Source organism: Numenius arquata, chromosome 2, assembly GCF_964106895.1.
Source record: "Numenius arquata chromosome 2, bNumArq3.hap1.1, whole genome shotgun sequence".
Classification (NCBI taxonomy): domain Eukaryota; kingdom Metazoa; phylum Chordata; class Aves; order Charadriiformes; family Scolopacidae; genus Numenius; species Numenius arquata.
In genome coordinates, this window is record NC_133577.1 from 21545099 (window position 1) to 21560581 (window position 15483).

At 38.0% G+C, this 15483-nt stretch overlaps 1 protein-coding gene across 2 annotated transcripts in view; it reads right to left on the reverse strand.

Annotated features, from left to right (window-relative positions):
• Window positions 1–4860: 4860 nt before the first annotated feature.
• Window positions 4861–15483, reverse strand: part of COG2 (component of oligomeric golgi complex 2) — a 29968-nt gene continuing 19345 nt past the window's right edge. The window contains exons 12-18 of one of the 2 annotated variants that reach the window (XM_074168478.1): window positions 14991–15142; window positions 13576–13776; window positions 12663–12735; window positions 11407–11549; window positions 9069–9208; window positions 6948–7128; window positions 4861–5308 (exon numbers count right to left, since the gene is read on the reverse strand). In XM_074168478.1, coding sequence (XP_074024579.1) covers window positions 5207–5308; window positions 6948–7128; window positions 9069–9208; window positions 11407–11549; window positions 12663–12735; window positions 13576–13776; window positions 14991–15142 — 992 coding nt within the window. In that variant the 3' untranslated portion in view covers window positions 4861–5206. The remainder of the gene's footprint in view (window positions 5309–6947; window positions 7129–9068; window positions 9209–11406; window positions 11550–12662; window positions 12736–13575; window positions 13777–14990; window positions 15143–15483) is intronic. The other variant, XM_074168479.1, reaches the window with a different exon arrangement.

Genomic DNA, 15483 nt, shown 5'->3' on the forward strand with positions numbered 1-15483 from the left:
AAGCACAAGCAGCATTTACTATGGCAAAAGTACAGAAAAAAACCTCTTCATTCCTTGAGGTCACTTTTTTCATTTTTAGTTTGGTCAGCTTTGCAAGAGACACCCCCTTTTACGTTACAGTGAAAGTTTTACAGTTATCCACAGAGATTTCTAGCTTCATCAGCAACATTTCCCTTTGAAATGCTGCCAGCAGCATGGGCAAGCTTCGCTTGTCCCACTGAGACAAGATTTTTTGCCTTGGAAGCAAAAACACATTTAGAGGAAGTTTATTCTTTCTGCAGCCAGATGGATACATTCGTTTCTTAACTCTATGGAAAAGCTAAAAATAGGGTTTGGTACCATTAATGAACTGTGATGGATTACATAGTCTCATAGTCTGACAGAAGTATCCCTGACTTTTTTTAGGAAAAGAAAGAAAGGCCTACTATTCCAATACAATTCCATTCCTTGGATTACTTTCTAACCTGAGAGGCATTTATTGCAGTCTTACATTACCGGTTAGAGCCCACATCTGTAAACTTTAACATATCCCAACCATATGTTCTTAAAAAATAGTATTAATGGCAATAATCTATATTAGTATAAATGGTGGACATGCTGCTACACGTGAATAAAAAGGTTTCAGTGGTCCAATCCAACTCTTAACTAAGAGTCATAAAGGTTTGAAACATTAAACTGGAAAAACAGATTATTAGACAGCTCTTGAATCAGGACGTGAGGAATTAGGAGTGAACTCTTGGTACTAAGGAAAGCCTCTCAGTAGAACAAGGATATTCCATCTCTCATCTCTAGATTTGTCTTTAGCACGGATGGCGTTTAGAAAATAACCGCAAGTGTCTTTGGTACATGATGTCAGATGTATCCTACAGAGCACAGTAGCTCGTTGTCATCCACAGTGGCCCAAATGCCTGTTTAATCCAAACCCACTAACGGCAGCGGCTTGCTATCGCTCATGTAGATGCACGATGGATCCTTCCAGCTCAATGGAAAAGACTAATAAATAACACAACTCTCTCGAGAATACTAGGGTTTCAAGTGCTATGATATAGCATCCATGTATTTAACTGATTATACTGTATGTATTCCAGATGCTCTAACATCTAAATACTGTACGTTTATTATATACAGAAGCAATTAACTACAAATATGCAGAGGCGGAAAGATGCAAATAAAACCACTTCTAAGTTGCTTTGCCACAGTTTAGTTGGGTTTATGTCCGTAACTATATCCCTTGTTCTGGCTTCTGAAATTGGCTCCCAGTCAGATTTATGTTTTTTAAGACAGTAAGTTGCAAATTATCATGCAATACAGCCAACGATGCAGCTGTGAGCATGAAAGAAGCAGCTTCCAAGTGTCCATATTAATTTTAAAGTTATCCCATTTACTTATTAAAGCCAGAAGGTAGCAACAGCCACAAATAAAATTTAAGAGCACAAAATGTTCCATTTCTATGATGAAGATGGAGGATAATGAAAGGGAGCCCCTGACCACGCTGCCAGTGAGTTCTGGGACAAAATGCCATTATTCTCAGGTGGGGGCTGCCTGCTGTTGGAGGGCTCCGTACCCTGTTTGGTGATTACAGGCAGAAAAACAAACAAACAAACAAAACCACCCACCACCCACAAAACCAAACACTTTTCAGAAAAGAAACTTTGTGGTGAAGAGCACCCCCGTCTACTGACACCCTGGAGAAGAAAAGGAAGGAAGAAAGGGCCGAGACAGAGAACTAAAAATATCCTGGCCAGAGGAAGGAACTGGGAAGAGAGAGGTGCTGGAGCAAGTGCTACAGTACCAGCGAGATAAGCTACCTGTACACGGACCTATTCTCCTACATACTCAAATGGTAAAAAACCAAACCAAACCAAAAACAACAAAAAAACCCACCCCAAACTCCACCAACTAAATCTCTCCTCTTCCCCACCGATATATAGTCTCCTGAGACTTGTTTTGGACATCAATTTTCCATCTACAATTTTAATGGTATTATATACTCTTCACTCTCCTCCAGTTCCACCAAATTCCTCTGCCAGGCACACAGTGATGCACATACCAAGCATCCTTAGCATCATTCACACACTGAGCTCCCAGCTGCAGGCTACAGCACCAACAAAGCACCTAAAATCATGCTCTAACAGACAGGAGATTTGGAGAAAGACAACAAAGACAAGGACAGGCTTTTCAAGCTTCATCAAAACACCACAACTTATCCCTGAGCATAGCTGACAATTATGCTGACAAGCTTAAAAAAAATACATCTAGGCAGTTTGCTTCTTCATCCCTCCAGTTCAAGCATGAAAATACAACTGCTGATGCAAAAAGAAGGGTAAATATTCCTCAGAATTAAGTGGTCCAGCCACACACACATATTGCTGGTTATCTTTAGGTGATGAGGTTAAAACAGTCTGGTCCACTTCTGGTATAACCCACAAACTTGAGAATTTAATTACCATTTTAGAGGAAAACATGCCACCACTCTTTCCCTCCCCAAAACCTCTTCCAGCTAAATTCCTTCCAGACTTAGAAAGGCACAGCAAGTTTTCTAGAAATCCTAGAAGGGCAGAAGAATGTGGCACAAAATCTGCATTACTGTCATGAAGTGAAATGCATTTTAAAATAATTTAAAAATCTGAGGAATAGAAGAGGATTAATAGCAGAAGACATGTCTATGAGAACACACTTACTTACATGGTATATCCTCTCCTCCTGACTGATCCACAGTATTTGGTAAAATGAATTTTAGCATTTTCAAAGGCAAAGCCTTTGAAACCTCGTTTCTTTCAACCAGGGTATCACAGAAATTTTTAACTAATGTCATATTCCACTGAGAGAAAATTAAATGCTACTCAAGTGAACAAAAATAAAAGATGGAGAACTGACATAAAACCAGTGATGCAGACATTTACCGCAATCATAGGACCATTCAGTAATTTTGATTCGCTATACAATGGTATTTCCTGCCCTGGAATTAAAGCTGGTCTTCAATGGAAAAGAAGAGAATTCAGCCCATGTACTCAGCAAGCTGATGGTGACGACAAGCAGGAAGTGCTGTTATTGCAGGAAGGTGTGGGAACTCACGTGTGACAAAAGGACAAGTAACCTCTCCGTGCCTTTTTGGTTTGGTGCACAGATTGCATCCTTCTCCCTGATTTTGGAGGACACAAACAAAGCTGTTCCATCTTCAACCACCAGTATGCACAGATCGCAGAATCTGCTACTTTTGTAACAGCTAGTATAGTAATTTAAATTTATAGAAGTACACACCTTCCAAAATAAGAAGTTGTGCAATGCATTTACAATACCACAATCCCAGTCTCGGATTACAATTTACAGATTCATTTTATAATAAGAAAACAACATTGAAAACAACAGCAGCTAGCAGCAGCAAGACAGCTGTACTCCTGACTCAAAGCAAATGAAGAGGTGCAGGGAGACCGCGCTTTCCAGGTTTATCAACCAGAAACCTGGAAAAATATAACACAGACAACAGACTTCTTGTTCACAAGCAGCAAGAGGTACGTTCATTCAGCAGCGTCTCCCTAAACCCTTCACTGGCTGAGGATCTCCCCGTCACTGAATGAGACAAACAGATCTGACATTCAGCAAGCTCGTTCACTTCGCTGTTTTTCTTCAGCAATAAATTTGGATGCGCTCTCAGTTGTGCATGTTGCCATGAACAGATACTAAGCAAATTAGGAGAGCCAAGTGCTGCTCTTCGATACTCAGATTGAATCCGAGAAGCAGCAATATAATTTTAAGCAGTAGTACTTTCCCCTCTGCCCCCTTCATAAAATTAATTTTAGAAGAGTCATAATAATCATCTATCCTAATTGCTTCAAAAGCACAGCGATCACACAGTTGTGTCTTCTCGACTGAAATATGGTCAATTCTATAACAGCGAGGAATACAAATCTTAATGCTGTGAAAGGTTTGCTCACTACAACTTCAATGCTACGTAGCAGCCATGTGCTATGAACTCTGTATCTCTGAGTACCTGGAAGACTTGCACCATCTTTGGCTCCCCCATTAAGAGCCAAAGTCTCTAAATACTTTAAGAAGAAATGGATATTTTTAATTAATAAACATAACCTAGAATTCCAGTGTTAAATTTTCACAGGGTAAAAAAAAAAAAAAAACAACCACCAAAACCCAAAAAACCCCACAAACCAAACCTTCCTTCACTCACACAAGACACTCTCTCATTTAAAAGCCTCTAATTCACCTCCTGCTGTCCCCAGACTGTTACCTGTTCTTCACACATAAAAGAGAAGTGTCAATAGGCAAATCACTCTAGCTTCAAGAGTTCTTTGTTAATCCTTCTACCATCAGAAACCCTAATAACACTTTCAAATTTCCTGCTATATAAAGATGAACCTTGTACTGAAGTAATTGGGTTTGAAGTTACAAGAATTCTACGTATAATCAGACACAATATTCCCCCAAATTCTAATAAACAATATAATACAAATCAGAAATTTTAGCTTAGTGAATTAAGTTTTAGTTTGAAGGAAAACAGGTAGCCTGACTGTAACAGCCACTAAGTTAGATACTAATACTAGATACTATTTTTGAAATTTAAAGTACTTCAAGAGCTTTTTTTATGCAGCACTTCTCACTAAATAGGTCCATGAAAAAAAAAAACCAACAAATCAATAAAATGAAACCATCCAAAACCTAAACACAAACTAAATCCCACGATGAGGGAAAGCAGGGAAGTACAAAGCAGTAACAAGAAATAGCAGATTCGCATTCCTGTGAGCACTTTCTTTATTCCAAAAGAGCTGGAATAAAGTCCCCTTGGAAAGTTTTTGACAGCCACCAGTGAATACATTCGATTCAAAAACATATGGGACATCAAAAGTTAGGAAGACAATTTATTACATATTATTTTAATTATATAAGTTCATTCTTCTACATTTTAAGATGTACAACAAAAATAAAAAGACCCCATTTTCTTCCACTTTTATTCTATAGTAGAAATTTTAGAACTTTTGATTGCTTTCCATATAATGGAAAACTATAGTAAATTCTCAGTCTTTTGGTGACACAAGCCTATCTTGACAGAAAACCCACCGATTTCTTGCTCAAGATACATTAGGAAGCACTTCATTGCTACGTATTTGGTAAAATAAAGAAGAGCTAAATTCTCTCTCTCTCTTTTAGGGACATTGTTTATCTTCAATCACTTCAGTCATGCTTTCAAAAATATCTAGGATTGCTCTGCTGTAGCCTGATCCTTGGCATTTAGAACCAGCTCTGTCAGGGCTGAAAAGCTTTTTATGCTGCTTGTTTCCAGTCCCATCTTTTGTATCTAAAAAGACACAGAAGAAACATTATTTTTCTTTAAAACATCAAAAGCTCATTAATTATTCTACTTAAAAAATTCTGCAAAGCATATGTTTTGTCCTGCCTCAACGTGTAGCACAAAACCACAACTGCATATAGTGCACACTGCAAAAAAAAATTTTGTATCCAACTTTGCTCAGTTAAGTCTTTCCAATTAATGTAGTGTCTTGCAGGAAAATATTTAACCATCTTCTAGGCAACTTGTAACTTAAGCCAGTTGGAATTTTTCCAAAGGAACATTCAGAAAGAGAAACTTGGCTGTAAGTTTATTTTTAATGCATTGATTTAAATTGAAATTTTTTCAAACCCCTAATGAGGTTTCTGGGCAAAACTTTAAAGATAAACATGAATACATCCAAGAACAGCCAAGAGAATGATGATGAAAGCATTTCAATAGGCTGCAAGAGCCTATGGTTCTAGTCTCAAACTTCCTGGGGGATGAAAACAACTCTACAAATAGAGAGGTTGCTACGAGTCATTTCTTACCCAGGAAACCTATTGCTCTGACAATTAAAAAAACATGGCCATGAGAAAACTAAGAGTGCACTGGAAAAGAAAAATCTGGATCTAAATAAAACCATAATGAAATTATTCTGAAAAGGTGTTTGCTGCTGAAACTCTTTGTAATGCTCACATGTACCAAAACAGCTCCTAAATGATTATGAATAATCTATCCCCGTTCAGCTTAAATTCACATTGCAGTGATGTTACTGCACATAACAGGAATAAAAGAACAAAAGCCCAACCCCAGCTCAAAACTGCCAAGTAATAGTTTTTGTTAGTAAGATTTCCATACTTCCACCCAAATCTTCTTCCTTTGTGGTAAGTCTCATATATGAGAAAAGCATCTGCTCACACAGAGACAGACTTTATCTACCTGTTATAATGCATCAACAGCACCTGCTCATAAATAAGACTGACAAAAACTGCTCGGAAACTAATGACACGGACCTGCACTTGGAAGATTTTTTATTTCTATATATAATTTTCAGAAATAAATGAGTACAAAACAGTATGCTTATATGATTTGATGTAGCTATTGCACACATTTCCTGCACTATTTTCTTCTTTTATTTGTTTTGTTATTTAAAGTTTTGTATTTGGCACTGAAAGGAACTTACAGTTACACAGCAGAACAAATAAGTCTAACATCTTAAGAGCTCTTGGGAACAGACCCTTGAATATGTGGTAAGTCAAGGCTAGAAATATCCAGAGAAGGCAAACAAAAGCAGGGCCATAAAGATGTTTCCATCAGAGCTAAGGAAGGTCCCTGCCCTCTGATCTGTCCACACAGTGTTTCTTCTCTGTGCTTCTAAGCACTAAGCAGTACTTGAATTTTGAATAGTAAGAAATACAAGCTTTGCATTTGTATTAGAAAGGACAGGAAAGCACTGTGTTCCTCGAGTGGTATCTGCAATGACCAAGGTGTCAAGTCACCTCCATTATGCAGATGTGAAAAAACAAAGGAAAACCCCCAAAAACCAGAATCACATCAACAAAGCTTTCAAGATGAAAAAAAAAAGTCAAATTTCCCTTTCCTCCTCTATCCCACTCCCTTCCAAAACCAGTAATAATAGAAAACAAACTTGTTTCTCATAACTTACTTGCTCTCCAAAATACTCAACGTCTAGGGCCAGCTGCAGTCGGATTTTGTTATCATCACTCATGCCCCCATTTGTACCAACAGGGTTTGAAGTTACATTTCTTCTGGCTTGCTTCAATCGTTTTAGGCTCTCCTCCATTTTCTTAACAGAACTTAGCACATCAGATACAGTTTCATAATACCTAAATTAAGGAATATTAACGAGAAAGAAAAAAATTGCACTTTTACAGAAAAGGTTACTTCACATACATTAGTACACCACTGGCCCTGAGAAAAACGCTGCACAATGCTGGAGGAGTGATTTTCCTTGAGATGAAGCTACTTATGTTTCCATCATTACCAATTAATCAGTATTTCCATCATAATTTCTAGATGTGAATCTGAAGACTGCCATTCAGTGTTGAAGCCTCCTCATCACAACATTTTGGACCTGTTCAAGATGTTTAAACTCAGTAATTGAGACCAAGGAATGCAATACCTCAGTTTCAAACAATCTGAATTACCCTCTATTTACAACCAATAGAGCACTAAGTAGAACTCCTTTTATAAACAGGACGAGAATAACAGCCTGACAGACCAAAAATTATATCATTTTAGACAAGCTCTAGAAGTGTACATGTATATGAGAGCCTGCAAGTGCACACCAGTGAAATGCCTATTTCTAAAATGAAGGAACTGATCTAAACAGGACTCTCAGGAAGTTGGCAGAAAACGTCACAAGAACGCTAATGCCAAGTTAGAAATGGTATAGATGGAATAAAACATCGCTTCCTACATACTGGGATTTACATTAAAGAAAACATAGAATCAAACAAGGTAACAAATCAACTATCAAGAAAATTTCCAAAAGCCTTATGGACTGAAATCCCATGCCTAAATGGGAAGAGCATAATATCATATCAATTAACTAGCAGATGCCCAGGACTGCGAGTTGTTAAGAATAGCTAAGAGAAGAAAATATAGCAAAAATGGAAAATTAGAGGATCCATAAAAGAAGTGACCAGATTGAGCTATGCTCTATCATTTGCTAAAATCTGTAACTTTCAAAAACCCTCCCTGCGACAGTGATCAAACTAATACTGTAAGAATTAAGAAGGTTGAATGAATCTTCCCAATGCTTACTTTTAAACAGGGAGGCGACAAAAAGCAGGCAAGCTTTCAGAAGAGATAATTCGATAGGAATGACTAAAGAAAAAAGTGCTTGCCAGTACCGTGGAAACTGTTTCAAGACACCATTCTACAAAAAGTAAAAGTACACCAATAAAAGTCAAATGTGCACTCTTTTCATATCTTGGTATTTCCCAGTCCCACCCACTTGTGAAGACTTCCTATTTCTGCTGTACTTAGAAGTTCATCTGCCATTAAGCAAGTTTAGTCGTCAGTGATTTTTAACCAGAGTTTATGCTCTTTTCTGGTTTTCTCATTTGGATGCAAGAAGATATTGTCACAGCAGGAAATTAAATAAATTACTTGCCTCTGCACTCGCAGGAAGAAACTACAAGATTACTCCGTTTAAGAAATTCAATTTCTTTGTTTCTCCTCTTGTTCAGTGAGGATAAGACATTTTAAAACAAACTGATAAAAACCGTAACAACGGTTCACGGAAGTAGAATTCAACAGAAAGATTTAAGGAATTAACAAATGAACCTGCCAAACTTACCCCTGTGTTTAACCTAGCACTTAAGTCAGTTTTGGTAACACTGACATGGAAAGTGAGAAACTGCTTTTTGGGGAAAAAGGGCTCTGGATGGATCCAAGGAACTACTGAACAGTTTCTTACTTTGTGTGGTGTCACCAGATTTACTGAAGCAAAATGCAAGTATTTAGTTCACTGTTGCATTACTAGAGCTAAACAATTTTTCAAATGCCCTGTCCACAATGACACGGTTTGCACAGATCTGCGCAGAAGTCAGGTCTCTGGATCTTCTGCCCTGCTTTTCATCTGATGAATACACAACACCAGAGTAAGTCTGAAGAAGTATACCCTGCCCAAAGAGGGGTATATTCTTGTTTTCTTTACAGTTGTGGTAATTCATAGTGTTCTGGTTTTTTTCCCCGTGTCCGTTCAATGGACACTGGAATTTTCAATTAATGCAAAGAATGTTCTGTATTGTTCTCTTACTTCTGCGTGCTTTCAGAGAGGGCACCTTCCAACCATTGATGAATCATGGGCTGCTTCAATATATCTTTGTATTCGTTCTGCAGTCGGTAGAAGGGCTTAAGAGCACTGTCGACATAAGGTGAAGCTTTAGTTGGCACCTCCTGGTAGATGACAGAGAAACAAGGTGGGGAAAAAGAACCTGTAGTTTACTTACTGAAAGCATCAACACCAAATTATAGCACATATATAAAATGCTAAGCTTGTACCTAAACAGATACACACTCCATTCACAACATATCAATGAAGAGGTCATCATACATTGGAAAGACATTATCACAAAATCATTCAGTAGTGTTATAAATGTGATATAATATAGGACAAGGTTCAAAACGACCAAAGCTTTTTGAGAGATGCCACTTCTATTATCAGGGCATGATCCTGAATGTCCTTTCTGCTCACAATGATTTCAGAGAAAGCTGAGCAGGTTCAGCGTCCACAATAGCCTATTATATCTTTGTTAAAATACCTACTATATTGTGCTATACTTCTCTAAACTGAAGACATTGTTCCTTCTGTTCTTATACCATCCTGCTCCCTCAGTATATTTTCCAGAAGAATACTTTTGGGATAACCAATATCCCCTCACTGTCTTCTTCAACATTAGTTTTGGTTGCAGAATGCTTCATCTCTGATTCACCCGCAAATAGCTTGGGTGAATCTCATGCAACAGAACATATCCAGGGTATACAAAATCTCTGACACCTGAAATACCTCATTAACTTCTTAGAGTTCCAAAACTTAGAATTCAGGCAAGCAAAAGAGTATTTGCACATACTGCAAACTGCACAACTGATTCCTGAAAGGACTATCCTCAAATCAAATTCTGAATTCTGATGAAAAAAATTCAAACTATTATAACACAATAATTGTCAAAAGTTAGCATGACTGTAATAATGTACCTTCTCTATCAAAGTCATGTTGCTCTTGTTTATCAGTTCAGGCTTTGCACCACATAAAGCCAGTTAGATGATGGCCAGGAGACCAATGCAATCAGACTCAGAGTAGAGAGCTCAAGCTAGCAACTCCACTGAACTGAAGCTGGCCAGGTCCTATGTCTCTGTTTTGGCACAGTTAGCCCACCATCTGCTTAAACATCCCATGGACAACTGAGAGATGATGTCAGTCCACTACATCACTATGCAGTTTGCTTTCAGACAACTAAGCTAAGCAGTGTAGGGTTGTTGTGTTTTTCACCCTCCTTAGACTTACATACTTTGTTCTACTCTTTTCCTTAAAGTAAAAATATTCTGTGTTAAATATAGAACAATCTAGTCACTACATAGATGAATTTATTAGCCTTGAGGTTGTTTCCTCTTTTAAAATGCAATTTCTGATTAAATATGTCCTTAAAACTAAGATAGTGAGAAATCCTAATAATAAACTGCAGTAAGAAACTACTCCCTTAGGAACAATTCTCTTTCAGCTTACCCTAAATGTTTACCACCCAAAGAAAACTTAATATCCTTGAAAGTAGACTTAATAGCTCTACATTTTTCCATTCAGCCACTGAAAAAGTATAGCACTGCTGATGACAGCACAGTTTCTTTGTGATAGCTAGGAAAGCGTTTCTGATTTTGGTGAGCCAAGGCAACCCTGCCCCCCGCACCAACAATGGGCCTTGCCCTTTTCAGCCCGCCTTCTGTGTTCAAATTAGGCAAGGATGTAGTAGTGTGTGGTCCCTGTTACTCAATTTTTTTGTATTGCTTGAATGATACCAAGCTAACTACCAACATAATTGTGCAGACTGGCAAAGGCAAGTCACAGTAGTAGGAAAAGTCAAGATCAGACAATCATTTTTGGTATGATATTTCACCATTACTTTTTATTAGTTTCTCAACAAATTACTCTTTTTAGCCATTGTGATCTTGCTCCTTGTGTGCAAAATACTTCTTTAATCAAACCCAAGCAGCTAGCCCACTGAAAGGAAGTTTCTTGACATAGCAGGCAGAAGTGCCATCCCCCCAGAAGCAGCCTGCCACTCCGCAGCACTGCATCTGATGGTATATGCTCTGACATGAGGGAAACACCTTTATGCTCATTCAGCCTTTTTCTTTTATACATCAACAGTTCTACTCCTTGTCCTTTCTTCTATCTCAGGGCTGTGCCCTCATCCTTGTTATCTTACTTAAAAATTTTGAAACTACAATTTATTTATTTTTTACTTTTCAATGAAGTAAACATAAATCACTAGATTATCTCAAGGGCACTTGACTGTCAATCAGATAAATGTTCTGCCTGGTTAACATTCTTAGGATAGGCCTTTCTGAGATTTATTTTTAAAACTGCAACCAGCACTGACCTTATTGGTTCTCCTATACAATCTTGGAACTTCCAGTGCGCTCTTCAGGTAAGCGAAGGAGGACTCACTGAGGTCCTGGATAATCCTGTTATTCAAGGTAGGCACGCAGGCTGATAAAGAAGTCTTTGAGTCTTCCAAGGCTCCTATTGAAGTAGAAATGCTAAAGTTTAAACTGAGCTACCCTGCCCAATCACAACATAAATTACGTGAACCCCCATCATCCCAATCTCACTCGCTACCCTAGATGGATGCTGGTATCAAATACAGGATGCTTACTAAAAATACACACCAGCCATTTAGAAAACATGTCCAGTAACTTCAACCATTCCTCAGAGAAACAGATGGAGGCAAGGAAAGAAAAAAGGGGTAGAGTAACATTATCAATTTTTTTTTAGTATTACCAATGAAGGAAGGGGCTTGAATCAAAAGGCTCTGATCTACTAAGGAAACCGCAGTTGTGAAATTCTTTCTTGTGGTACCCAAATTCCCCATGGAGTGACTGGAACATGCTCAACTCAAAAGTTGTGATTGACAACAGACCATCTACTGAGTGGGTGGTGTGCACAAGCTCCTACCTCTCTTACTAAATTAAAATCAGACTCCATGTTTCACATAAAGGATGATCAGACAAAAAAAAACAACAAACAAACAAAACAAAAGACAACGAAAACCTACCCAGAAACAAAAGCGGCTAAAATACTCAATTGCTTCTCTCCTCTGAAGTTAAAATATTTAACTATGAAACTTTTATAACTGTCTTCCTTACATGACTCATCAAGCCAGAGAGAAAAATCTTTTTAGAAAAATATTTTAGTTTCAGCTGGATAACGGAAAGCCTCTCTTTACTTCTTCCCCCACTTCCTTTACAAGTAGGTGTTTAAAGATATGATATGAATCTTCTAGACTAAGGTCCCCCACTTACTGGAAAAGCATCCTAATTACTGGACAATGACAAGTTACTTAAAAAAAAAAAATCCAAGAAAAAAACAGAAAAAAAAAAGAACCCACTCCAAAAAAACCCAAAGCACTTAAGACTCAGTTTTACTCCAACATTTTCCAGACTCTGTGTGTCTGTTCAAGATAGTTTCTATTTAACAATCTAAACATAAAGCAGCTTCACTAAGTAATAAAAGCATTCATATTTTCAATTTTTTCACTGTAAATAATGAAACTGTCCATAAAAGCTGATTTTGTTTGGGTGACAGAGGGATTTGGAAGAAAGGGGAGAGGAACTGAATTCAGCCTCTCAGCTTTACCTGCAATACAAGATACATTCTTGAAGCCAATCATTTCAAGTTTTGGTTTAATCATTTCTAAGATGTCAGGAATCTAACAAAAAAACCCAGAAGAGATACAGTCATGTTATAAACATATTTTAATTACTATTCCTATATTCTGCATGTTTCCGGTGCATCAAAAGACACCTTCAATCTTTTCTACTTTTTTACTGCATTTATGGGAAACTGGTACTAGAAGAATACAATATTCACAGGAATTAGGGCCTATGCAATAAATCCCCTACCTTACTATTGTCCTCAGAGGAAATAATTTATCATTAACAAAATATTATTAACCCAGATGCAACTTACAACTTCACAAATTACAGAACTTTCAGCCTTATTGACCAAAAATACACAGAAGTAATCCCCACTGAAAGAAAATTAATACCTTACATCTCTTTTCAAGACTCTAAATCATTAGTAAAGTATGATCATGATGATAAAACTTTTTTTCAACCTCAAAAACTAAAACCAGTAAACGTAAAAGAGAACATAATATTAAATCTGAATATTGTACCACACTCCAAGATGCAGCAGACATTTTACTAGCAAAGGTAAGATTCTGGGACAGCGATACTTTACACCAAAAATGAGCAGAAACATATTATTTTAGGCGTTAAGTCCAGTAGCTACTGATAAAAAGAGTTTAAATACCAGAGTTGTTTCTCTGTAATCTGACATTCCAAATAAGCACAAAGTAGACCATTTATTTCAGGTGATATTTTCTACATCAGACTACTCCAGTCTTAGCATTTAAGATTGAAAAAAAAAAAAAAATAGCTTTATAGTCCATTATTTTAAACAATTTAACGTCCTCAACAAGATGCCAAACAATATTGGCACATAGATTAAGGAAGACTCTTTTGTAAGTAAAGTCACAAGCACAAACCTGATCCTGGAGTTTGTCCAGATCTGCAGCAACATATACCAACTGAGTACTAGATATAGAAGGTAATGGCTGACTTTCTGGAGAAGACCCATTCCCTTGGTCCTCACCAGGGTTGAGGCTTACAGAAGATTCCTTTCTACCAACTGGCACAGATTTTTTGCTTTCCTTCGTATTCTCACAGGAAATGGGCCTCACGGAAACCTGAAACATCAAATTGAGATGTGAACCTTAGCAATAGCAAAGGCAGTGAAAGTCTGACAAACAGTATATAAAGGATCTGCAAGTTTTCAGCAGTAGAATGCCAGGCTTACAAGGGATACAAAAATCATATCCCCTGACTGCTGTCAAACAGCCCCTTTCTCCCACCTCCTCAAGCCCTCTGCCATCAGGCACATGCTTCACTCAACTACTCTGTTTTAACCCTGGCACTTATCAGTACTTTTCATGAACCACTTTAGCTGGGAGAACGGAGTCATTCAGTCTTAAGAGAATGATAAAGGGAAATCTTACTGCTGTCTTCAACTACCTAAGGTGCATGCATAGGGAAGATGGAACCAGATTTCTCCTTGAGGCACAGTGACAGAGTAAGAGGCAACAGACACAGACTGTAGGCAGGGCAACTCTGATCAATTATGAGGAAAAAGTGGCCAGTCATTGGACCAGGGTTCCCAGAGACATGTGAAGTCACCAGCTTTGGATATACTCAAAATTCAACTTGAAAAGGCTCTGCACAATCTTATCTAAGGTGGTCCTGTTTTGAGCAGGAATTTGGGTCAGATGACCTCCAGAAGTCCCTTTAAATCCCAGTTATTCCACCATTCTGTCTTTCTGCGACACAAGAAACAGAGGGAAACTTGCATGGCTGGGAGCAGGGAACAGAAGAGCAAAGCACAACTTCTCCTGCTCATGAGTCAATCATTGGTGCTGAGTCAGCTGCTCAAGACACTTTCAGTTTTACACTCTCAGCACTGAGCAACTCATCCGGATTAACTCACCTTGAGTTTGGTTTTGGTTTCGTTTTTGTTTTTTTTTTTTTTTTTTTTTTCAGGGTTAGTTTTCACCTGGCTCAGTTTCACCACCTCATTCACTGTATCAATGAGTATCAATCACAGACAGAATAAGACTGTGGCTACCTCTTTCAGTGGCAGAGGCAGCCGTAAGCATACATGGAAGTACAGCCTTCTCAACCATCAGGCAGTAACACTGTAGCAGCACTGGTTCTTTGTGGTCAATAACATATTTGCAGGGATACTTTTTATAAAACAAACTCATGAAACAGCTGAAAGTGTTCTTGTTAAGGAATGTTAAATTCCGAAACAAATCACTAAAAAAGAGGTTGCATACTTTTGTTTCAAAAGGTCTCTTAGTGATGGACACAGCCAACCACCAAAACCGTAAGCACCCTGTTCTCTTACCTCACCAATGAACACAGAGTAGCGTGCCAAAATTTGCAGACTAAGTTTCCACAGACGGTGTGCTAATAAGGGTAAAAACATTTGATCTGACCAGCACTTCAGAAGACTCATCCAAACCATGTGAGTGGCCAAAAGACAGTATGAGCTGCCAGCTAGAAACAATCAGACAACAAAGGTCAAGTTGAAGCACATTTTTAAAAGATGTAACATCAGTGTAATTGAATTAACCTGGGATTTAAAAAAAAAAAAAAAAAAGTGCCCCAATAACACAGCATAGCCTTTTGGTTGTCACCTAGAGGATGCCAAATGCCAATTTAGTTCCTTCTTGCACCAAGGGGATAGTTCCAATGTTAATGGCTGCTGCCAAAAGGGGTGTTTTTAGTAAGCAAAGTGATCACTGAAGAGTACTCTCATATTGCTTTCTCTATGAAACTGCATTCTATTGCTTAATCAGTCCATCAGAAAACCGAAAGCTCATGAACCCGCAGGATGC